Here is a 25,382-nt window from a genome sequence, read left to right on the forward strand (position 1 = left end):
GGGGTTAGAGTTTCAACATATACATTTTGGGGGGACGTACTTCAGTCCATAACAGTTACTTAGTTTAGGTCATCATTGAGTCTGCTAAAACCCAAAATGACTGATTTGAATTTTATGTCTCTCTATTGAAATAATATAAATAATATAATTAATATAATTTGAATAATTAATAAAAGAATCAACAGACCAGAAAGGCTTTGAGCCAATGTTTTTTCAATACGGCGTACCCTGGAATTTCATAGACAAATTTTATTTGACTGCTAGACCATCACTGGGACTACTTCTTTGTGAATGGCTTAGCAACATTTGAAAAATACATGTTAACACCACTGACGGAGAGCCTAGTTTTAATTTTTCCATCCCACTGTGTCGGCAGAAATTATGAAGGAGGAGGACAGAATAAGGGGAATGTAAGGGCTACCACCTTTTTGTTCTAAAGAATTCTGAGTATCTTATAGATATGACCTGAGTCCTGATAACATTTTTGTAATGTAAACCATAGGTAAATTGTTTATTTCAACATTTTGAAGATGAAAGGCTAAGATATAGTTATTTCCCCAAAATGTCTCAACCAACTCCTGTTTTTATCACCTCTTGCTAGCTGAAATTGAACTTACTGTGCTCCTCAGCAAGATAGTTTGGTAGTATTCTGAAATGCAGGCTCTTGGTGCTGTTGACTCTTTATAGCTGAATAATAATGTCATGGCATATTAAGGATAATTGTGATAATTGACAGCTTTTCATGTGTGGGAGCTTATTAATACATGGATACCTAAGAATTTTTAAAATTATCCATCTTAATGAATGCTATTTGGCTGTTTCAGTTTCTTAGCTAATTTGAAACAGAAAAAGTAACCATCTAATTTACCTGTCTAAAGCCTGCCAGCATTTAAATCAATAGTCATTTTCTGGATTTGTCGAGGTAGAGGTAGGTTAAGGCATGGAGAAAGTCTAGATGACTTGTATAGATCATTCCGAGAAAGCTTGAATTCTAAAAAACAATTCTTCAGTGCAACTAATTTGAAGATGCTAATATATGGATGGCTAATACAAGTTAGCTCTACTCCAATCCATTAATATGGAATCATAGACGTGTATATGAGGACTCTTTTGGTTGTGAGTGACAAAAAAATTGTCTCAGATTACTTTAAGCTAAAACAGAATCATCACATGATTGAAAACTAGCTGACTTCAGGCATGGCTGGATCTAGGTGCTTAAATGATGGCATCAGGAACCTGTCTCTGCCTTGGTTCTGAGTTCTTCCATGTTTACTTTATTCTAAGGCAGGCTCTCGCCTTAGGATTGCAAGATGGCCATCTGCACGCAAAGCTTTTATTACCATCTTAATACCTTAGCATAAAGTGAAAATTTATTTCCTGGAAATTCCAACAAAAGGCTGACACTTATTTACTTTGATTGGCATGGATTAGGTAAAGTGTCCACTCAAAAATTAATTGCTGTGGCCAAGAGTTGTGATATTCTCATTGTCCAGACTTGGGTCACAGGAGGTGGCATCAGCCTCAGTGAACTTGTAAGTATAAAGATGGTTCTCCAAAGGAAAATGGGATGCTGTTATTGGAAAAAGAGATTAGGAGTGCTGAGTGGGTAAGAGGAACAGAGAGCCACTACAATGTGTGCGTATGTTTTAAAGATTTATATGTATATGAAATTTTATTCGTTGGTAAAGTTATGAGAGTTATGAGAGTAAAGTTATGAGAGTAAAGTAAATGAGAGTTATTTCTCATTTCTTATAGTTATGAATGTGAAAATAAAGTTTGGAGATTTAATATATACATTTAAGTGTATTTTTAGAGTACTACAGTGGTCTAATAGTTAGATAAATTGTGGAAGTTTTAACAACCGTGGTATTGACCTACAAACTTTTATCTAAGAATGAAGGAAAGAAACGAATACTTAAAATGGTAACTATGTAAACCAGTTCGTGATAGCACATTAATAACTTAAAGAAATAAATAGTTATTTCTTTTTATACTTTGATTTGATAGCTAAGACTTTACCAGATGGTGGACTTTGCCGAGGAGAAAATACAAAATCCAGAAGTCCTCATTTAACCCACAGAAGGGAATTTGTATGTAAACTTGTCATGTTCAGTATGAATGTTCATTATGATCATTATTTCTATCAAAAAAATTTTTTTTGGTAGCCTACAGGGTGGCCACAGTGGGATACTTCCCAGACCAAAAATAAAAGAGCACATTCACAAATTGCCTTTTGGTGGATAATGAACTAAATGTTCAATTAATTTACTTTGGGACTATTTCATATGCCATTATGATTTCTGCCTCTTCTGAAATCCAGTACATTTGCTGTCTGTATTGTTCATATGGCAATTTGACCCTGTTTGGTTTTTTTGCTTTTTTAAATGAGATCATCCATTAGAGTGTGGTGGCTTAGAAATGGGCTTGGAGATAACGCAAGTGCGTTTGAGGTCCTATCAGTTGTTAGTTATGTGATCTTAGGGAAGTCTCCTAGCCTCTTAATACTCAATTTTCCTATCAGTAATAGTAGATTTTTCATAGGCTTGTGTAAAATAAATGATGTAATAAATGGAAAGCACTTAACACAATGCCTGCTACAGTGTAAGCATTCAAAAATGTTAGTAATTGGGGCTGGCCCCGTGGCTGAGCGGTTAAGTGTGCGCGCTCCGCTACTGGCGCCTGGTGCCGATCCGGGCACTTACCGATGCAGCACTTGTCAGGCCATGCTGAGGCTGTGTCCCACATACAGCAACTAGAAGGATGTGCAGCTATGACATACAACTATCTACTGGGGCTTTGGGAAGCAAAAGGGAAAAACAAAGCGAGGAGGATTGGCATGGATGGTAGCTGAGGGCTGATCTTCCTCACACACACAAAAAAATGTTAGTGATTGTGTATTACATTTCTATTGATAGCATTTTCCCTGTTATTATGTGTTATCTTCCCATCCATAAGTTCCTTGAGGACAGGGACCTTATCTTAAAAATATTTTGGGTCCTTTCAACAAATACTGTAGTGTATTGCATACACTAAAAACTAATAAATATTAATTAAGTTGCCAAATGAGAGTGTAGAACTGTGCGTCAATTATTGCTAAGCCTCAGGGTTTCCATTTTGTCACGCCATGTCATTTTCCTAGTTGCACTTAAAAAGAGGCAGAGGAAAGAAGCAGAGAAAGATTTCTTGTGAGAAACTGGGGCAGAATATATATTATTCGTTCTTTCACTCACTCGCTTACTCATTCTTTCATCCATTCTTTTTTGTGTAACTTCACCGTGCACAAGGTAGGCGCCAAGAGTGGTTTAGGTAAGGGAAGAACCAGATGGTTGGCTTAGTAAAGGTGCAAAGACCAAGTACAGCAATGAATGACACACGACGCGGTGGATAGTGGATGTCTTGATAGAAGCGTTGATTAAATGCTGTGGTCCCTCTGGGAAGGAGGAGATTGCATCTAGCAGAGGAAAACAGCTTACCTGAAGGGTTCCTTCTTTTCCTTGTGGCTTACTCAATAGGGAGTGGCAACTGTCTTTTGGTCACCGTGTGGCTAATGCAAAGATGGATTAAGGGGAAGGATGGAATAAGGACAGTTTTCCGAACTTAGATATTTTCCATCTTCAGAGTTCTTAAGGGTTCTTTGCAAATTGTTGTTTTTGTGTACTTGAAAATTTCCAAGGGTTATTCAGCCATATCTAATTTGTTAATATTCAAAGTGACTGTTAGGAGCATGGTACTGTGTTAGTCTTTGGGAAAGGTATGGAAGACACAGATCCTGTTTTCCAGGAGCTTGGCAATCTAGTTGGAGAGAGAAGTCACATCTACAAAAGTTAGGTAATCATGATCAGGCTGTATATTTGTTGGTGCCTGAACGAGTAATTCAGACGCAAAGTGTTGTTATAGTTTGAATAAAGGAGAGATCCAAGTTTCTGTGAATGGTTAGTAAGGATATTGGAAAAGATAGAATTTTCAACTGGGCCTTGGAAACTGAGGCAGAGTTAGATAGAGAGGAGAGAAAAGAGTGTTCTAGACAAGAAAAATGAAAAAGATCTGAAAATGAGCAGGTATATTCTTCTGTCAGTCACAAGACAATTCTGGTTTGCTGTGGGAGACAAGGTTGGACACACAGATTGGGGCCAGAGTGACAAGAGAGGCAAACTGAGAGTGGACTGTCATCTAGCCAGGCACGGTGGAGAGGTTTCATCTCCTGCACCATCTCTGACTGATGGATAGTGGCTGCCCAGATGAACTCTGAGGCCAAGTTTAGGCTCCGCAGGAATGAAGGTGACGATGTGTAAGTGATGTGCTGGTGGTGGGAGTCGGTATACACAGCATTCCTGCCACGAGTTTGCCTTCCTTTTTGTCGACCCTGGGGATTCAGGAGCACTGGGTCTCCCCAACCCCTGCAGACCATCCCATTGTCGTCCTGCAGGTGGGCATTGGTCAGAGACAACCACATTGATGTAGGACCCTCCAGGAAATTCTACAGCTGCTTGAAAAAACCCCAAATGCATTTTAACCAGAAGACAGAATAAAAAAAGAAAAAATCAAGGCAGATTAGAAGCATTAACTTTACTTTGATCTACAGGCCTTTTGTTCTGACAAAGGTGATTGGATTAATTTGACAGTTTCTCTCTCTCCCTCCTTTCCTTTCTCCCTGTCACCCTCTCTCATTTTTCTCCAGGTTCACTTTTATGATGAAACTGGGTTAGTTATTACTTAGAATCATTCATCTATTCATCTGTAATGCAAGTTGATTTTCTGATGTTTTCTCCCCCAAGGTATTAAAGTGAGGCTAAAAGGGTTTCATTATTTCCCCTTGTTCTTTTATTGGCTGTTTTGTGGAATGTAGGTCCACCTTTGTGTTCTCATTACTGAAGCTACTTAATTCACTGAAGTAAGACATGCAGAACTTTTGGCTTTTTTCTTTCCTTCCTTATATATTTTCAACCTATAGAGGTTCTCAAGGCCAATATCTGTGAGAGCTCTCTTTCTTAGAAGCTCAGCAGGTTTTCCTAGAAAGGACTGGCAATTTTTAACCTAATTTAAACCTTGCATTTTAGCTACTGTAATGATCATCATCATCATCCCATTTTTCAGGTGGGGAACTTGAGACACAGAGAGGTTAATTAACTTGTCTCAGGTCACATAGCATATATGTAGCAGAGTTTGGATTCAAACCCAGGCAGTTTGGCTCCAGAATCTATATTCTTAATCTCAGTGCAATGCTGCATCTTATATTTAGCTCATTCCCCTATCTGATCAAAAGTATGGGAGGGCTGGCCCCGTGGCTTAGTGGTTAAGTGCGCGCGCTCCACTACTGGCGGCCCGGGTTCAGATCCCAGGCGCACACCGACGCACTGCTTCTCCGACCATGCTGAGGTGGCGTCCCACCTACAGCAACTAGAAGGATGTGCAACTATGACATACAACTATCTACTGGGGCTTTGGGGGGAAAAAAAGGAGGAGGACTGGCAATAGATGTTAGCTCAGAGCCGGTCTTCCTCAGCAAAAAGAGGAGGGTTAGCACGGATGTTAGCTCAGGGCTGATCTCCCTCACAAAAAAAAAAAAAAAAAAAAAAAGAAAAAAAGTTATGGGAAAAAAATGAATTCCTAACTTAGTTCATTAGGGGGACTCTCACTCTGCGTATCTTTGTGTTAAGAATGATGTTAGAAATTGGGAAGGGTATTTGCTGGCCACAGAGGATGCCCCTCCCACAGGTCAGTCTTTACAATACAATTCCTGTGGCCTCTTACTTCTGATTCCTAGGGAAGCAACTGAGGAAAGAAACTTACTAGTGTAGTGAACTGGTTTATGACACGATTTTGGAATTTTATCCCAAAGGGATTGTTATATTGGTTGCTCAGGGGTTGTATTTAATAAATATGACAGCTTATGAAGGGTGCTTAGACTTGGTGTCTAGAGAGGAAGACCTGGGGGATGTGACATCCTACTTCCATTCCGTTTTGCAGAACTCATGGCTGAGATGCTGTCCGATAAGCAATGAGTCGTGTTTTCCTAACTTGAGAACGCTGGACCATAGAGTAATGCTCCGCGGATTGGAGCTGAGCAGATGTGCGCTGTGTCTATACAGGAGATTCTGTTCTTTAAGCAGGAGAAACATTTATTCTTCTCCGTTAGAGGTGGGGACAAACCCACGTCACATTTTTTAGAAATGGACAAAAAATTGATTCTCTAAATGTAGACTTGCCCCTTCTAAAAGCTAGTTCTACCTCAGGGATCTTTGATGTTAAATGTTGATGAAAAGTCAGTTGAATTTGTGATTGTCAGTTTCAGAACCACTATGATGAATAACTACGTTTTTAGTAGTGTGAACACTCTGCTCCCCAAAGGTATTATCCAGATTCCAAATTCTGCCCATCATTTCTTACTCTCTCATCAATTCTTTCATGCCCCTTCATTCCTCTAAAATAGTTGCACTTCCCATTTCTTGATTGGAAAGGCATTGCAAATGTTTTTACATAAAAGTCCTGGAACTTTAGATTTTTTTCTCTCAGGGATATTAAGACATTTCAGTCATTTTTTCTAATTACAGAAGTAAAACATATTGTATTCTATATTAATATGTATTTGATTATCTTATTTTAATGTTCCACAAACACGGAACAGTTCTCAGCTATTTTTCTTGTTTGTTGGTTTGTGTACTAATTTATTTATTCACTCAACTAATTAGTTAATTATTCACTTAACTAATTCATTAGTGAATGTTTGTTTCCCCTCTTAGCATATAAACTCAATAAGAACAGGGATCTTGTCAAGTTCTTTGCTTTATCTTCAGAGCCTGAAACAAAGCTTATTTAGAGCATAGACAGTACTCGATAAATATTGCTGAATGAATACATGAATGAATTGTGCACACTTTAGAATTTCTAGAAAAGTGAAATGAAGAAAATAGAAGCCCTAGAAATAAACTGTGTAACATTTAAAAGATGTATGTACAGGCAGTCCTTGCTTTGCACGGTAGTGCAGGACCATAAAAATGACCGTGCAGGCTGAAATTTTGCAAAGCAATCCTAATAATCAATGGGTAAAGTTACTATTGTTCTTTGACCTTTAAAATTTTTGCCAAATCATTAAAATCTCTCTTGCTGTTGGCTACAAAGGTATAGGGAAATGAAAAAAAAAATAGTAAAACTAATACTTATTTAGTACATGCTAATTTAAAATGTTAGCGACAATGAGATTAAAGTGTTTTATTTCTTTGTAAAATCTTATCAGTAGTAGTTTGAATAGTACTTGCCTTCTTCCTATTGTACAACGTGTGAAATGGAGCAAGCATCTTTTCTATGCCCAGATGAATTGTCATACTCCTCTCTAAGTTTGGATCAGCTTCCAACATTTTATCCTTTGTTCTTTCCATGTCAAGAAATGTCTCTGAGAGTTCCTTTAATGTGCATATTTTTTTGCCAGTGTCACTTCCTCTGGGACATCTTTATCACCTTGGTACAACCACTTTCCTTATTTATGTTGGTAAATTTGCCTTCACTAAGTTCCTCCGACTGCATATCTAGAGTCTCTCAAGTGGCGAATGGCAGCGTTGTCTAACGCCCATGGTCAGCTATGTCTTCTATAACTCTATTTACATCTGGCACAGATTTCACTTCCAGCATTATCACTTTTTCTTTCTGTGCTCTACTTTAATCTTTCTTGGTCAATTCTCTCTTTTGATTATCCATGTTGTATGAATTTATCATCGGGAGACAAGAAGGCAACACTACTACACGCTGTACTGTCTGTGCATGAACCGGATAACAAATGTGCAGTGACCAATCACTGACAGACATCGAAAGAAGCAATATGATTGGTCGTTGATCATGATGCACATAAGTTATGTACGTGGTAATTTATGGACTGAAGATCCAGCAGTGAAGTTTTTTTTTTTTTTTAAAGATTTTATTTATTTATTTTTCCCCCCAAAGCCCCAGTAGATAGTTGTATGTCATAGCTGCACATCCTTCTAGTTGCTGTATGTGGGACGCGGCCTCAGCATGGCCGGAGAAGCGGTGCGTTGGTGTGCGCCCGGGATCCGAACCCGGGCCGCCAGCATCGGAGCGTGCGCACTTAACCGCTAAGCCACGGGGCCAGCCCGCAGTAGTGAAGTTTTTACTTTATGTAGTTACTCGTAGTTAATATACCATGCTAACTGAAATTTGTATTATGTTGTTTGGGGACTAGTGGTATTTAACTAAATTGTGGTAATTGAAATTCACACACACTGGAACCATGCAAAGTGAAGGCTCCTTCAATTCCAGACTTTATTTTAAGGGTATATGTGTAGTTTTTATTTACCAAAGTGGGATCACTTTGTGCATATGATTTTGCAATTTTATTTTTTCATTTATTATCAAAAAACAGTAATCTTGACATTGTGTTTTATGACTACATGGTATTTTATTGAACAGTTGTCATATAGATTATTTCACCAATCCTCCCTTTTGGACATTTGGGCGTTTTCTATTTTTCTCAATTACAGACAATGCTTCAGGGGTCACCTCTATAGCTGAATATTTGAGATAACAACTCTTATTTATTTGGAATGAATGTCTTTCTACTGGTAGAATTGCTGGCTCACAGGATAGATACGCTTTTAAAACATTTCCAAATCTTTTCAAATTTCCCTTTAGAGAGATGTTCCCATTTAGGCTCCTACCAGTGACATAAACTGAGAGGTGCTGGTGCATGAGTCCTAAACCCTTGTCTGCATTGGGATTATCATTCTTTTTAATTTTTTGCCATTTTAATAGGCAAAACATGTATCTTATTTTAATAAATAGTTTTGATTGCTAGTTAGGTTGAGAATTTTTCATGGGTTTATTTGTAGTAAATATATTTTGATCTATAGGATTTTATTCTGTCCTGTATTATAGCAGTTTTCAGATGGTAGAGATTTTCTTATTTTATTAAGTTGTTTGAGTACATATATTTCTACAAATTTATGTGTACTTGGACTGCATTCACATATATATATACCATTCTTGGTTTTACCCAGCAATTATAAAGAGTATTTGCGGGCCTTAGTTTTGTATGACCATCACTTTCCAAATGCTTTCCACTTTTTTTGAAAGAAAGAGAAAATAACCCATGACCTAGGGGAAATTCTAGTTAATTTTTCATTACATGATTTTTAGGAGATGGGGTCAAAAGGAGCTAGTAGGGCATTCAATTATGTGCTTGAGTGTGTTGGAAAGTTTTTTTTTCCCTCAGGTGTACAATATTTTACTTGGGCTTGTTTTTCAAGTGCATTGAAGTGTGACTAAACATTTTTGGGTACTGCCATTATGTTAAGAAGAGGCCCCATCTTGTTAAATATTCTTTCATCAACTTTGCGGTTAGCCAGTTATGGGCAGCGAGGAGCCTCCGAGGGCGTGGGCTTTAGGCATTGGACAGAGGGAAGGTGGGTGGGAGGTGGGGGCTTGGGGGAAACTCAGGATTGGGGTACTCTGTTGCCCCCTCCCACTGCTGTAGAAAAAGTGATTGGCTCAAGTTGGTTTCTGTCTAATAATTTTGGGTGGATCATAAGTGGGGAAGGAGGGAAAGTCATGTGGCTGGACCTTAGCTCATCTGAGGGCTAAAGGTTCTCTGTCACACACCATGCAGAACTGAAGTGCTGTCCTTCTGGAGAGTAGTGGAGAGCTGAGATACAGCTTAGAACCGAAGGAATAGAGAAAGGCTTTGATTTCTTTTCAACTTTAGGTTGAGGATAAGGGAGGCTCAGCAAGGAAGATGTCCACTGAAAATGTGGAAGGGAAGCCCAACAGCTCTGGGGACAGAGGAAGAGCTCGGAGCTACACTTTCCTCAGGGTTGTCCAGCCGATGTTTAACCACAGTATTTTCACTTCTGCAGTCTCTCCCGCTGCGGAACGCATCCGATTCATCTTGGGCGAGGAGGATGACAGCCCAGCACCCCCTCAGCTCTTCACCGAACTGGATGAACTGCTGGCTGTGGATGGCCAGGAGATGGAGTGGAAGGAGACAGCGAGGTGAGGCATAGCTGACCGTGCAGTGCTGAGCTGGGAAAACGCGTGCAGGGCAAGACAGTTATCTGTGAGCACTTTTCTCTACCCTTAGCACTTGGAAGAACTGATGAGCATGATCTTGGCTGGGTTAAGGAATAAAAGGATTCTTTTTCTTCTCTTTTACATTGACATTGACATGGATAGAGGACACCTTTTATTTCGCTGCTGGAGCATTGTTTCGTGGATCTGTGTTGTTAGAATTTTAACCTTTATAAGGAATTAGAAGTAAATTTCCGTTCATATGCTATTTAATAGTAAAATATTTTAAAGAGATAAACTAAGGGACCCAAACATGGTAGCCTAGAGATATGTCTCCACATGCCGAGGTATTGTGTGAGATCATGTCTGACTTATTACCCATTCCTTGTTAGGAGGGAGGTTGCAAGGCAATGACTGTGACCCACAAACTTGCTATTATTCCAAGTAAAAACCCGTCATCTTTTAAATGTCCAGTGAAAACAAGTAGAAGATTCACCTGAATTTGGAGTTTAGAGACCTGAGTTCAATTTCAGACTCTGTCTCCTGTTAGCTACATAACACTCAGTTTCTCAGAACTTTGATTTCATCATCCATAAAGAGTGGATAATAATGCCTACCATATATTATATATATATGCTATATAAGATGTGTAATATATGTAAATATAATATTATACCATATATGTCTAATTATATCATGCGTATTTATATATGTATATACATATATGTATATATGGAAATGCTTTGTAATTTAAGCACTACACAGGTATCTAAGATTTCATTAATTTCACAATAACAGAGCTTTTCTTCTTTCTTTCTACATATAGATTCAGTTATAGACTCCACACTAAATCTTCTATGACATAACAATTAGGTAATATAAGAGATTGATATAATACAGTTATTGGTCTCTCATTGTCATCATTACATGGAGATTAATGAACTTCACTTTCACAAACAAAATAGTGTTAAGATATACCTTTTACAGTTTGTAATTTAATTCAAATCGGTTAAATTCAACCAGTGTTTTTTTGCATGGGTAGTATGTGTTGGGCACTGTTTTAGGTACTGAGAATACAGAAGTGAGCAATAACTCATTTCTACTCCTCCCTCTCTAATGTTCCCTCATGAAGCTCTTCATTCTTTGCTCTTTTGGGGCCTGTTTCCATGATACAGAAATTGTTTCTTATTCCCCTCTCTCAGCACCGATAACCCGGGTATTAAAAGTCCTCCGTAAAGTACACTTTTGGTTCATGAAACATGCTCCAAAAGAAGGCTTTCAAAGTGAAAACTTTTACCAGTATCTCCATTTCATTCTTTATTTTCCTTCTTTCTAACAGGAAAAAAAAGTGAGAATCGTACTGGTGCAGCCTGAATTAAGTATTGAGGACCTTTTGGTTTAGTCTTGGCTTTCTGCTAACTAGCTATTAAACTTTGAACAAGCCATGTAGTCATGTAGTCTTCCTGAGCTTGAGTTTTCTATTCTGTCAAATGAGGGCCATACTGGGTTGCAGCCTCTCTAACGTCATGCATATTTTTTAGCTTTAAAATTCCATCTCTGTGTGTAAACTGGTGTGATAAGCTATGACTAGGAGAGCTACTTTGATTCTTATTCTCATCTTAAAATTCTGGGTGAGTACCTATATAGAGTAGAATTCAAGGGTAGCATTCTGTTTTTTCTTTCAGTCAAATGCAGGCTACACTTTATTTTATATGACCCTTGGGCCCAGAAATGTGGAGAGATCACAGTTCATTGTATAGGTAATTCAACGTTGAATGAGATGGGCATAGTATTTTTATTTAAGATTCTTAAGATGAAGATGCTCTTGAATACCTTACCATCCTTAAAGATTTTATTTCCTCGGGAGCATATGTGTCATATTGGTGATGTCATTGGTCCCTGAGAGACTATATTGCTCGAGAGGAAGTGTGGTGGGAGTATACTAGGTGTCAGGGGGAAGCCGTCCAGAAAGAAACATACTCACAAATAGTCTACATTCTTTAACTTCTCCTATATAGGACTTGCCACAATTACTATTAATTAATCATATATGTGATGTTATTGTTTTCATTTTGTCTCCCTCCTTACACTAATTCATCTGAAGGCAGGGACCACCATGTCCGTCTTTCACTACACTATTCCCTGTGCCTCATAGTGCCTGGTACAAATAGATGCTCAGTAATATTTGTTGAGTGCGATTAGTTGAGAACTGATTGCCTTAGAAACAACTATTGTAAATATAATACTTTCTTAGAAATATTACTTGACCAAAGTTAGACTTCTATGATAATCCATCTCTTTCTGACTTATGGTCAGCTGAATGACAGACCCAAGGTACCCAGCACATCGTTGAAAAGCTCAGAAGAGGACCAATGTTTGCTGTTTCAAACTAATTCATCAATATGCTGATGCCATCTGCATTTAGTTCTCTACCCTAGACTTCTTGCCTTATTCAATTGAACACAAATAATTGGATGGCTAATAGGCATCTCAAAATAACGTCTAAAACTGAGCTTCTGGTTTACCCACCTCAGGTCACGCCTCCTACAGAGTTCCCCATCACAGTGAACAACTCCATTTTTCTAGTTGTTCAAGCCAGAAACATTGGAGTCATCTTTGACTCCTGTCTTTCTCTGTACCCCTTACTTGATCCATTGGCAAATCCTATCTATTTTACCCTTAGAGATATTTAGGTATTCAGAATCTTATCATATCTCGCATTCAGTACTGCCACAACCCTGGTCTAAGCCAAACCATATTTCTCACCTAGATTACTGCAAATGCTTCCTCATTAGTCCATGTCCCTGCACCTGCCCTTACCTCCCTCGTGAACTATCCACCATGATCTCTTTGATCTCATCTCCTACTTCTCTCCCCCGTTTGCTCTGCTTGAGCCTCACTGGCCAGTCATACTCCCGGGGCAGGGACTTCACACTTGCTGTTCCCTCTGTCTGAAATGCTCTCCCTGCCGCCGCCCCACAGTTATCTACATGCCTTATTTCCTCACCTCCTTCAGGTCTTTATTCAAATATGACCTTCTCAGTGGCTGCCCCATCTAAAATTAAAACCTTCCCCCAATGCTCCCTATCCCCTATCCTCCATTATTTTTGTCCTTAGCACTTGTCAGCATTTAGCATATGACGTATCTTGTAATTGTCTGTTCCCAATAAAATTAAAGCTTCATGAGGGCAGGAATTTTTGGTTGTTTTGTTCATCACTATATTCCTAGTGCCTATAACTACCTGGCACACAGTCCACCGTCAAGAGATATGTGTTAATAGAGTGAATGAATAGAGAAATAGAACCATGATTCTTAGGTTACTGCTCCATCGAAATCCTGTTGGGAGGTTTAGAGGGGATTGTGCCTCCAGAAATGATTCAAGATTTTCAGTAGTTTTTACTTCCTGCAGCAAACTCTGCTTCAGAATGTTTTGGCAGTAATTTCTGATCATGATTTATGATATCCAGTTTCCAGACATGATAGGGTTTTTTTCCCATGAAAGGCTCTCAAACCTACCAGACAAATAAAAATTTAGTGCTTAGAAGGGGTTAATTTTATATATAAAAGTGCATCATGAATATTTTTCTGGCTAACTTATAAAATTGAGAATTCTTTGCTTTTTTGTGAAAACCCCAGTTGACTATTTTGTTCCATAGAGAACTAACTCCACAGACTTCTCCACCTTAATATAGTTTCTTCTGTGAGCCCCACTCTCATAGAACACAGTACTTCCCTTTTTAATACACTCCCTTTTAATGTTCTATACTTTTCAGTTGACTAATGATTTGATTTGACCAGGAATATCCTACATTGGGTCTCAGCGTTACTGCTGTTTTAGTCCTACTTCAGGAAGTTCAGGTTAGCTCTGTGTCTCAAAAAAGAAGGAGAGTGGTTTCATTAGTTGAAAAATATCCCCATTTAAGTCTTAGAAAGCGCCATAGTTATGTAAAACTGTGAACAAAGGAAGTCTTTATTGATATAAAGTTTGAAGTACAGCCAATTCGATCACCCTATTTTTTCACATCTTTTCCCTTTCCTAAAAGTTACAACTTTGAATTTTCAGTGGCTCTTCCAACATAGAGCACAAGTTGAAGACTGTGCAAAAGGTAGAATGATCAGACTTGAGAAATGTGTATGGTCAGTGGAAGGCAGAGAATACTCTTTTTAAAGAGTGCTTCTAAGTGTTAGGTCATTAGAATACTGACATTCAGTAATATAGCAGTAATTATAATGAAATATTTGGTATTATTAAGAATTTCTAGGTGGCTAGGCATTAGCTAATGGGTTCTTGAGGCAAACTGATAAAAGAATAAGTCATAGTCCAGCTTTGGTGATATCACTACCCACCCACACTCCAAACTCTTCATTTCTTTGAGTCAGTGATATCTCTGCAAAAATGGTTATTGGTTTTCAGTTTTCCTTCGGTGACTATTCATATGGGCAATGTTGGACTTCATCACTGTTATAAGAATATATGTTAAAGGTCACTCCCCCAATGTGATTCAAACTTTGCTGCCAAACCTGGGTGAAAAGGAAAGCCATCACAAGTTTCAACAAACACAACAAGCCAACAAAGGAAAAGGGTATTGATGTTTCACTTCTAGTGAGACAGCACAAAGGGACACCCATGTGTGTTTCTGCTCAGCAGACTGACCCGTCCTACGTCCAGAGAACCTGATTTCAGGGCCTGGCCATCAAACACAGACACGTGTCCTTACCCTGGGGCTTTGGAGAGGGACCACTCTCTGCCCAATCTACACTGACGTTTTTGTCTATTCTCTACTGAATTGCTCTGGAAAATTCCATTTGAGACCAAGTTTGTTTTTTCTGTAAGAAAAAGGCTGAAGGAAAAAGAATTTAATCATCTATGTAATTATATGTAGTCACATACGCTGTTTTGCAATAACTTTCACAGTTGATCTAGAAATTTAAGAATTCTCCTTAAAAACATAATTTATCCCAGATACACACTAGCATTGGCTTTTTTTTAATGTGCGATGAGGCACTTATTACTTAACAAGAAATTTATTACCATTTTAATAGTTTTATGTAGTTGGATTATATTCTAGGGTGAAGGTCATGTCTATTTTCCACTGTAAAACTGGCATGTTTTTAAGTTAGAGGTCTTGTGTTTTCTTAATTATATTAAATCATATGATTGGAAAGTTGCAAAATTCAGTGATTCCCAGTGGGCTTTCTGTTTCTTCAACAACCGAGTGAAATGCTGTTTGGTTGGCAGTCACTCAAAATGCGTTAAATTGCAGTGTACTTTATCATTATTCTTCTAAGACCTTGGAATAAATAAACTTCACCTAATAAACTCCTCCTCCAAGGTTACAACAGTTTTGTAATTGCAAGCATTTAAAAAGCCAACTTCTGAAATTAATTTTCCTGTTAACGTGTCAAGTACCAAGACAAAAGGAAAAATAGAAAACTCGTTGCAAATATATGGTTATTCATAGTTATTATGAAGGGTAGATAGTGGCTTTTAGTACATTTTACAGTGAACATTTCTTTTTAAAAATGTAATTACATGGTTCTAAAGCACCTTTACAAATTCGTTTGCACTCGGATAGGCTGAACTTTGGTACCTTTGCCTTAGCCTTTTCTGTAATGGGTTCCGATTTGAGTTGAGTAGTTTTCAGTTTTTTTTCAAATTTGTCCTTGATATGTGAGGAGGGTAGACATAACATGTGTAGTTTCTGGAATGCAACTACCTGCAAATAATCTGTTTAAATGGGCAGACCATTACTTCCATACCTGAAAGCATATTTGGAAGTATAGTCCGTTCCTTGAACAATTTGAGCAATACATTTTAAAGGAATTTAATAGTCATTATCCCAGAGTTTCCTGTATGTTGTTAGCTATGCTATGATATGGCATCATCACAACATTCAGTGTTTACTGAATTCAAAGTGAAATAGATGCTAAGCTGACCTATGAGATAATACTTGTCCCTTAGGAATATAGATTCGAAGGAACTGGCTAGTTTTGAAACTTCAAATTTCCATTCTTTTATGGTTAAATCTTGACCTAAAGGGCTAGTGTATTCCAGGAGGATGAATAATGCTATTCCATAAATCCAAGCTAGTTGGGATTTATGATTTCTAAAGTGCTTTTAAAACTTGTTCAAAGTCATATTTAAATCCAGTCAGGTTGCCTACGGTATAAACCGGGGAGAGGAATGAAATAAAGGATTGTGCACAAAAGAATGCAGTGGTTTTGCTTTTTATTTTTTAAAGAATTTTTTTTTAACTTATGTTGTTGAGGATGATGGTAGAAAAGAGCCACTGTCACATACTATATGTAACTGAGGCTTAGTTTTCTTTTAAGAAATGGATTTGGCAATACAGGTTTATGGAACCTGATAGAAGGGGGGACTCCTTTAGTAGAGATAAGAGGGGAGTGAATAAAACACTCCCCTTTACTGAGTTTCTAGCTGGCCCTTGTTATTCACCTTGGACTTAAATTCTATGACCAAAGATTCTGTCCCTCATCTGATAAGAATTCTCTTAGGAATAAAAACAAGGAGTCACTACATTCTTTATAGATAGCGTAATTATATGTAACCCTGACTTGGTTTCATATACAACGGAATCTTCTATTTTCTAGCGTCTTATCTTGAGCAATAAAGTATAACATCAAATGTAAATATAGTTCATGTATCAGTTACCAACAAACATGATTAGAGATTCTGTGAGCAAGCCTGAAAAGATAATATATGCAAAGTTAACCAATGTAATATACTCCGAAAAGTGATTATTCTTGAAATAACGCCAACTACCTTTTATTATTTTGGCAAATCTATAGAATTCTATAAGACTGTGAGGTAAATTTTTTTTTTCTACCACTTCCTTCTATTTCTGAGGTTCTAATACCAACCAAAGTGAAGAACTACTAATTTACACACACACGCACACACACACACAAGAATATTAAGGGTCTTTCGTTCTCTCTTGGATTGTTTTGCAGACACTTTTGTAGAAATAAACAAGGTCCAGTTCTGAAGTTTTAGAACTTTGTTGGTGATGTTGGCTTTTTAACTTGTGAGGAAAACATGTAAAAATCTCCACTGCCTCCTTTTTTGGGATATAGAGCAAAGTAGGAGGTTCTTATAACAAAAGGTGAGGTTGGGGATAAGATTACCATTGACATGTGAGAGTTTCCCGGCCCAGAGAGGCTTCCTGAGAGGAGTATGGAGGGAGAGTCTTTGGATATGGCCAAAATACTTCTGAATCACGTTGAGTGTTGGCCTTGATTAAAATTCTGAATTTTCTTTGACACCGTGGCTAATCTCTTGATCTGTTTTCACTCCAGTTTCTATTAATGTGTTTTTTTCCCTCCTCTAGGGGTGGGGGGCAGTCTATAAATAGTACCTTATGTAGAGCTTCTTCTGATCTCTGCCCTTTGTTCTCCTCTTTAGTGAGTTAGGTGAGCGTTTAGCTTTTTCTAGGAAAACATTTTTCAATCATTAAACTTTTGGGTGAAGAATGTAGAAAAACAATTTTTTCACCCCCTTTTTATCTTTTTCAATATCTTTCAGAAGGTTTGCAGTGAGAGAAAGAAGCATTTTTCTTTGGGTCATGATGAGTAGCAAACGGATGATGCTTTCTTGTTTTCCTTTACCAGTGTAGGAAGAGTCTGTATGTGTAATGTGTGGGATATAAAGACTGTCAAATGTGGTGTTCTCTCATTTCCATTAAACTTTTTTTTATTGCTATAGTTTTTGCTAAATTATCAAAATATCTAGGAGTTTTCGAAAGAAGAAGCTATGAAAGGGGGGTGTTTGTTCCATTGCTAAGGTTAACATGAGATCTGTTATTATCAGCATAGATGTGTTGTTCACTGAGCTTGTGTATTTTTAAACACACATGGAGCCAGACTTGAAGGATAAGGCTTCTATTGGAATCTCAGTGAGAGGGGAGCACGTGTCAGCTGAGAAATATATATTCAAGTGAGACAGCAACACGTGCTGGCCCTCTTTAAGCACTACAGGGGAATTTTATATTCACTTACCACTTTACACGCCATGTTTTTCAAATATGTAAGATAAATATTGGCTCATAACTGATACTTCACCTTATATAAACTTGCCTTGTGAAATCACAACAGAATTCTCACAATGGTGGCTATTTTTACACATTGTAGGCTCTACCCACAAGGAGAATTTTGAAACACATATTTTTTTTCTACCTTATTTTAAAAATTTAGTTAAATAATCATTCTTATGGATTTCATGGTTACATATAGACAGAAATAAAACCAAGGATGCTTTGGCTCCTTTTGGTTTGTTTTCTTTCTCTCTAACATTAGAGGAAGGAGCAGTCTAGTGACTCTGTTTGGTGTATTTATAAAGGTAATGCAATTAATGATAGAATACGGTTTTAAGACTCCACAAAAGGAAGCATTTTCAAAGTGCTAGAGGGGGTGGAGATGAGGGGTTGATGTTGCTATTTCCAGAGGAGGTTAGAACACTTTTAATTTGCTGTTCACTAATCTCATGTTCCCAGGTGGATTAAGTTTGAAGAAAAAGTGGAACAGGGTGGGGAGAGATGGAGCAAGCCCCACGTGGCCACATTGTCCCTTCACAGCTTATTTGAGCTGAGGACGTGTATGGAGAAAGGATCCATCATGCTTGACAGGGAGGCTTCTTCTCTCCCACAGTTGGTGGGTAAGTATGCTGTTTAAGTTCTTATCATTTTTTCAGCTTCCTACCTATCCATGAGTCTCCATCCATGCAGATGACTTCTAGTGTAAGCAGAGTTGAACATTCTAAAACATTTATTGTCTCCTTTTTATATATTATAAAACTAGTAAGGTTTATTATAGAAAATTTGGAAAATACAGACAAATATTTAGAAGCGAATAAAAAATCATTTATTGTACTTCCATCAGTTATAGTCACTATTTCTATGCATCTTTGTTTCTCAATCTTTTCTCTTATGCTTTCCATTTTTTATGTTATTTTTAAATTAAAATTGGGATCATATTGTATATGTACAGATTTGCATTCATTTCCTTCACTTATTAGCATGAGATTAATAGTTTGAATGGAGGTACCCCCTCTCCCCCCATCCTTGGTTATATTGGACTGGAAGTCTGAACACTAAATTTCTAGAACTCTTTGACCTTAGATGTTGCACTGAGCTTCTCTGGGCCTCAGTTTTGTCATCTGTAAAGTAGGGTTTAAATCCTCTGTAAGATGGAAAATAGTCTAGTTCCTAAGTTGGGGCTGATTTTATAGGTGGCAGTCAAGCTCCTTTAACTGTGTGTAGAGAAAAGTTGTGTGGGGCAAGGAGCCAGCAGAACCTTATGAGTTAGTGACTTAGTCAGGCCATGTTGGTGCTGAGTGTCGTTTATACAACCACCAGCAAGTCCCTGAACCTCAGGGTGCAGGGCAGCTTTGGCATCTTTTGCAATTAGTGTTGTGTAGTAAATATTAACTTATCATGTTGAACACCTTGGGCACACATCACTATATTCCAAGCAGTAGTAATTATTTTCATTTTCTAGCAAGAGCCTGGCCTAACCTCCCTTATTACTCTTCAGATCTAGGTGTGCTGTAGATCATGTTTCCCTCAAAAAGAGGTGCAGGGGCTCTGCTTGTTATTCCTAAGAAAATTCCTAACCAGGTGACCACTGGACCTGTTTGGATGACTGCACTTTCCCAAGGGGTCTGCCGGGTACCTACCTTAAGATTGTGGGGAAGAGGATGTGAATTGTGGCCTGCAGAAAGTGACCAGTGTAAAATTCCTGTGTACTTTCAGACTTCAAAATTTTCTGGAATATCTGTTAACAAAAGGCTTGTCTATGGCATCTGTACGTTTATAGATGATGGGAAGGCTATAGCATTTGTATTGAAAGAAAAGATTAGTGGTCAATTGAGGCATGTATCTAGCTGATGTATATGTATCTGATTCTTCTTCAGAGAGCTTGTTAGATTTGCAAAGAAGCCCCATGCTTTTCATGCATCTGAGGTACTTAAGGTGCAAGTGGAGAAGGGAGAAAGACTAATGTGAAGATGCTGAGTAGACAAAATTAATTAGTTCATGCATTTATTCAGGAGTAGTGTGTGAACTTCTACAATGTGCCAGACACTGTTACAGGCCCTGGAATTAGGTTTGCAAATCTACCACTTTGTACGTGGGATAAGTTACAAATCCACATCCACATAGGTAGTTAGAAGATAATGTAAGAAATACTTCTTTATGTAGAATTTTTCAACTTTGACAAGGTAGGTGAGGCTGAAAATGGACGTTTGATATATGAGGAGAGATCTTGGATTATTGTACCGAGGGAAGATGGAACCCATTTATAAAGACAGAGAGAAACAAATGGAAGGAATGGTTTTCTGGAGAGTTTGTTCCACTGACTTTTTTTCATTTGTTAAAAGCTGCGTGAGAGATTATTATCCAGAAAAGTATCATGTTAGCAAAAATCAATCCAGTTTTTGAGTGAGAATTACAATTTCTGTATTCTTAGAGTAACTAATCTGGAAAAGATGTCTGAAATCAGACAAGTTGGAAAAATAAGTCAGAAGTGGATAAATGCAGGGCAAAATGGAAATTAAACTTGTGGCTGGGCAATGTGTAGGTAATCTAGAGGGAGAATATGTGCTGTGGTTTAAAAGTCACCAGAAAGGTTCCTATATTTAAAAAAAAATGTCCTCCTGTAGGCCATCATTGCTGCCTGAAATTCCACCATTTGGAGATTCATTTCACTGAGCCCAGGGTTTGCCCTCTATTAAAATATACGTACTCTCTGGCAGAGATCATATATTAATTCTATGAGATGCAGAGTGGTGTCATAGAAAGGATGGTGGATTTAAAGTTGAGGGAGTCTTAATTAAAGTCTACCCCGACTAACATGTGTCACCATGGACAAGGTGAGTTACTTAACTCTTTAGCAGTCTCAGTTTCCTGAGCAGGATGAAGGTGGACCTCTCAGGGTTGTTGTGAGAATTAAAAGAGAACATCAGGTGTAATTGTTACATGCTTACATGACCATCCCAGTATAAATGAATTTATCTAGATCTTTCTACATGTCACCTAGCGGAGGGCTGAGTGAAGACTGAGTCGGGTCGAGAGATGCTCAGGGACTTCCTGAGCAGGAGAAAAGATTCTGAAAGTTGTAGTGGGTGGAGCTGGAAACAATTTAGCAGCTTCTTTGCTGTGCCTGGAGCTGGTCAACAACGGTGACAAAAGTTAAAGTTGAATTATATACTTGGAGTTTTCTGTAAAACTGTCTCTGAGATCTTCAGCAACAGAAAGAGCCATCTTAAGGAGCTTCAACAGCTAACCTTTTCCATGCGGTAGAAGACAGAGTCCCACGTTGTATTGGAGCCTTGTTAGCCAATGGCCAGAGAGAGAGGTTCTGGTATTTACTACATATAAGAAAGGTTCATCAAGCATTTTACATTCTCACTTTAATTTTCCATTACTTTTCATTCTCAACCGTGAACTTTTTCTGTAACCTCCGTACCTTTACTTTAAAAATTGTCATTAAATTTTAAATTTAGACACCATAAGGTCACATTGAGGTGTCCCCACTCAGTACTGTACTTGCTCTACAGTCCCTGGGGCAAGCAGGCAGAGAGCCAGTGTTGTCATTCTCGAGAATACAGGAAAACACTTCAGAGGCAAAGAACACACATCACAAGCAAAAGGAAGAAAAAGGACCAGATTTGCAGGAATGGGGAGAAGAGCATGCTTGAGAGAGTGTAACTGGCTTAAAAGAAATACTTAACAATCCTCTGAAAGAATCAAAACCTTACAGAGGGTTAAAAACATGAAGGAAAAAAAAGCGCCTTTATTTTGTTTTAAGTGACAGAAGATGGCCCAGTAACTTGAAGAGTTGTTGTCATTATTTGGCTATTAAAAAATCTTTTTCTCGAGGAGGATGAAGTGAAGTTGTTTTGTCCTGAATCACGTTGATAATTCAGAGTTGAGAATTATGTACAGCTAAGTCTTAAGACGCATCTCCCCTACACCCCAGTTCTACCTCAACAAATGAGAAGAAAAAGAATAACAGTGAGACATTATGTCAAACAAACAGGCGCATAATTTTTATCCGTCTTTGCAGTCTACCTTCTCCTCCTTCTCCTTGGCCTCCTCTGAGAGGCGTCCCCTCTCTGCAGGTGCAAAGATCCCGCCATGTGAGGGCCATGAGCTGTGGGTGACTGTTTAAGCAGGTGTTAGATCTCACACTTACATTAAAAATTCAGCCTAATTCTAATTCTCCTCAGGACCTCTTCTTGTTTTCTTCATGGAGAACTCCTTCTTAATGCTAATAGAAAAATTTGTCTTTAAAGTATTTAAAGGGTAAAACATCATTTTCATGGATTATTTTAATAGCTTTATTATTACTGTCATCATTATAATTCTACATTTAAAGAATGTCATTCGTATATGAAGCCAAGTACATGGGAATTTTCCTCACCTCTTAAGTTATAAAATAATTTGAGCCATTTCATGTATTTTATTATGATGGGAAATGGATTAGGAAAATGTAGCTCTATTTTTGGTGTTCTCATTTTTATATTTAAAGGCATTCCTGAGCTGTGCATGTTGGCAGATGTGTTAGTCATGTTGTTTCTTGCTTTTTACACCTTTTATATTTGCAAAATGGTAATACATTTATTTTTAATCACAAAGCTAATATATGTTCATTTTTAAATAATCCAGAAAAATATAACACACAAACGTCAAAATACCATTAATCTGATCTTTCAGAGCTATCCTCCCAGCAGTTTTTCTATACATCTCAGTTTATACATATGAAATTTATTTTACAAAGTGGGATCATAGTGTAACACTTTAATCTGCCCATTTTAACTTAAAAACATAATATGAATATCTTTTCATGTTATTAAATGTAAATATCACTTTAATGGATGCAAAATATTTAATAATCTATTATTAGGCATTTAAGTTGCCTTCAAATTTTTATTGTAGAGAAAAGAAGTGTACATTTTTTTACACTTCTGTGAAGATACTTATTTCCTTAGGGTAGATTTCTTTCTTTTTTTTTATTGAGGTAGCATTGGTTTATAACATTATATAAATTTCAGGTGTACAGCATTATAATTCGATCTGTGTAGATTACATGTTTACCACCCAGACACTAATTACCAGCCATCACCATTAGTGTAGATTTCTAATTGCGAAATATTCAAGGAGTTTGAACATGTTAAAGGGTTTTTGTTATGTAGTTGCCAAGTGGCCTTCCAGAAAGGTTGTACTATTTATTACTGTCATCATCAGTGTATGGAATTGCCTATTGCATGCATCGTTCACATCACTGGGGATTAGTCTTTTAAATTTTTTCAGTTTGATACATTAACAGATGTCTCATAATTGGTTATATTTGTATAAATTTGTTTAAATTTAGTCTTGAAGTTGAATATATCTGGACCTTTGTATTTCTTTTAAAATATTTGTTTATCACCTTTGGCCTTTTTTCTGTTACGTGACCATCTTTCTCCTGGTTTGGAGAAGCTCTGCATATCTTAAATATTTTTTTGGTCTAGAGCTTCCTTTTTACATAAAGAAAAATACTGCGTGATATGGAAGAAGATCTAAACTGTGAATCAAAAAACCTGGTTTAATTTGGGGGATTTTGCCTCTAATTAGGCTATGTCTGTGAGCACGTCTCCTCTCTTTCCCTCTCTTTTCTTATCTGTATAACAAGAGGTTGAACCTGATGCTCCCTGAGTTCCTTTCAGCTATGCTATCATTTAGAGTTGGCACATTCTCTCCTGACTGGTAGCGGCTGTGGGATTTTGAGCACTGAAGGCTTAATTTCAGTGTAGCTGTGAAATGTTACTGCCTCTACTTTCCTTGAAAGGTTTTGTAGTTTATGCTTAAAGAGATCCCTATAATGTGGGCCATTTTTATGGAAACTTAATAAAGGCAGAAGCCACACAGATGTTTTAACCTGTTCTAACTGGTGATTTCCAGGCATTAGTAACAGAGGGCTGGCTGTGCGTATATATGGATTGGTTTGAGATTACAAGGGAGGGCAAGAATAGAGGGAGGCCCTGCCAGGAAGGGTAGATAAGAAACACTTTAATCCACAACCCTAGAATTAGTGTAGGAGTTTGATAACACTGGCAGCAGATATGCTAGGACTGTTTATTTTTATGGTTCTTCTGTAGAATGGACTTTCCACGTTGAACTTCAAGAGAAAGTAGAGGGGTTGTGTTCTGTAGCATCTAATTATTTTACTGTGGAACAGAGGGTTAATTGTAATTACAGGATCAGTTCTGAGAGTTTTACTGAGTAGATTTTGTGCAGTTAAAGATACTCAGAGCTAAAGGCCGCACTCAAACCAAAACATTCCTATGGGAGAAACTCTTCCTGCCTTGCCCAGGCTCCCTACCAAGTGCTCTAGTGTTACATGACATTTATGGCATCTGTGTAAGGCACGTGATAGAAAATCCTGGATTCAGCCTCTGCTTGACTGTCAAGTAGTTGATTGTACACTGTGTAAATTGCCAGTTTCTAGTTATAGGCTGTGAGGCCAGTTCTGAGTGCTTGCTATAAAGACAGACTTCTGAGAGGTGCAGTCATGCCCAAGCCAAGCCCCTTGAACATCTGTAACTTCTCTTTACAAAGAGATGGGAATGCTTAGGAGATGCTGTTATCCTACAACACCCATCAATTTTCTTGTAAAACTTTTGGAAAAGAAGAACTTTCATTCTCTTCTCCACTTTTGTGTACTGAGAAGTTTGCCCAAGGGGAAAATATTGACCTGTGCTAGATGCACCCATGTGCCTGAAAATGTAGGCTTGGGGTCCATTGTTCTGGTTCTATGCAGGGGACAAAGCTCTACCTGCCGTCGTGTATCTTGCATAGATTCTGTGATGTTTTGTCCTGAGTCCCATTCTGGATGGAGGAAATGTTGACCTGTGATGTGACATTAGAATAGGATACACTAGGCTACATTTATGCCATGTGGCTGACATGCTGACTTGTGAGAAAGAGAATTTCTTATTTTTTATTAGAGTAAAACCTGTCCTTTGGCAGAGCCACCCATGGAGGAATTTCTATGAAACAATCATCTTTTCTCGTTAAAACCATTCTAAAAAAAAGAACTAATAGAAATTTTATTTTATTCTTTGTAGTAAGACTAAGGTATTAAAATTTCATAGAAAATTCTGGTCAGGTTATATTTTAAAATGAGTAATGGAATATATTGGAAAGGCTTCAGTTGGATCTAAACAAGAAGAATAAGCCTCCCTTCTTAGAAAAGACTAAGGCATAAGTTTGTAGTTTAATCTTTCTTTCACTGGACGAATCAGTGTTCAAATAAGCTGATATGGGGAAAGGTATTGTTTTCCTTTATTTTGTCCTATTATAAAGAAAATATA

General features: G+C 37.8%; 1 protein-coding gene across 1 annotated transcript in view; it reads left to right on the top strand.

The window, feature by feature from the left end:
- The window catches only part of SLC4A4 (solute carrier family 4 member 4), a 271,080-nt gene that overhangs the window by 73,411 nt on the left and 172,287 nt on the right, over positions 1–25,382 (top strand). The window contains exons 3-4 of the mRNA XM_058547242.1: positions 9,861–9,996; positions 18,523–18,683. Of these exons, the coding sequence (XP_058403225.1) occupies positions 9,861–9,996; positions 18,523–18,683 (297 nt within the window). The remainder of the gene's footprint in view (positions 1–9,860; positions 9,997–18,522; positions 18,684–25,382) is intronic.

The sequence above is a fragment of the Diceros bicornis genome, chromosome 8, assembly GCF_020826845.1.
Source record: "Diceros bicornis minor isolate mBicDic1 chromosome 8, mDicBic1.mat.cur, whole genome shotgun sequence".
Lineage (NCBI taxonomy): Eukaryota > Metazoa > Chordata > Mammalia > Perissodactyla > Rhinocerotidae > Diceros > Diceros bicornis.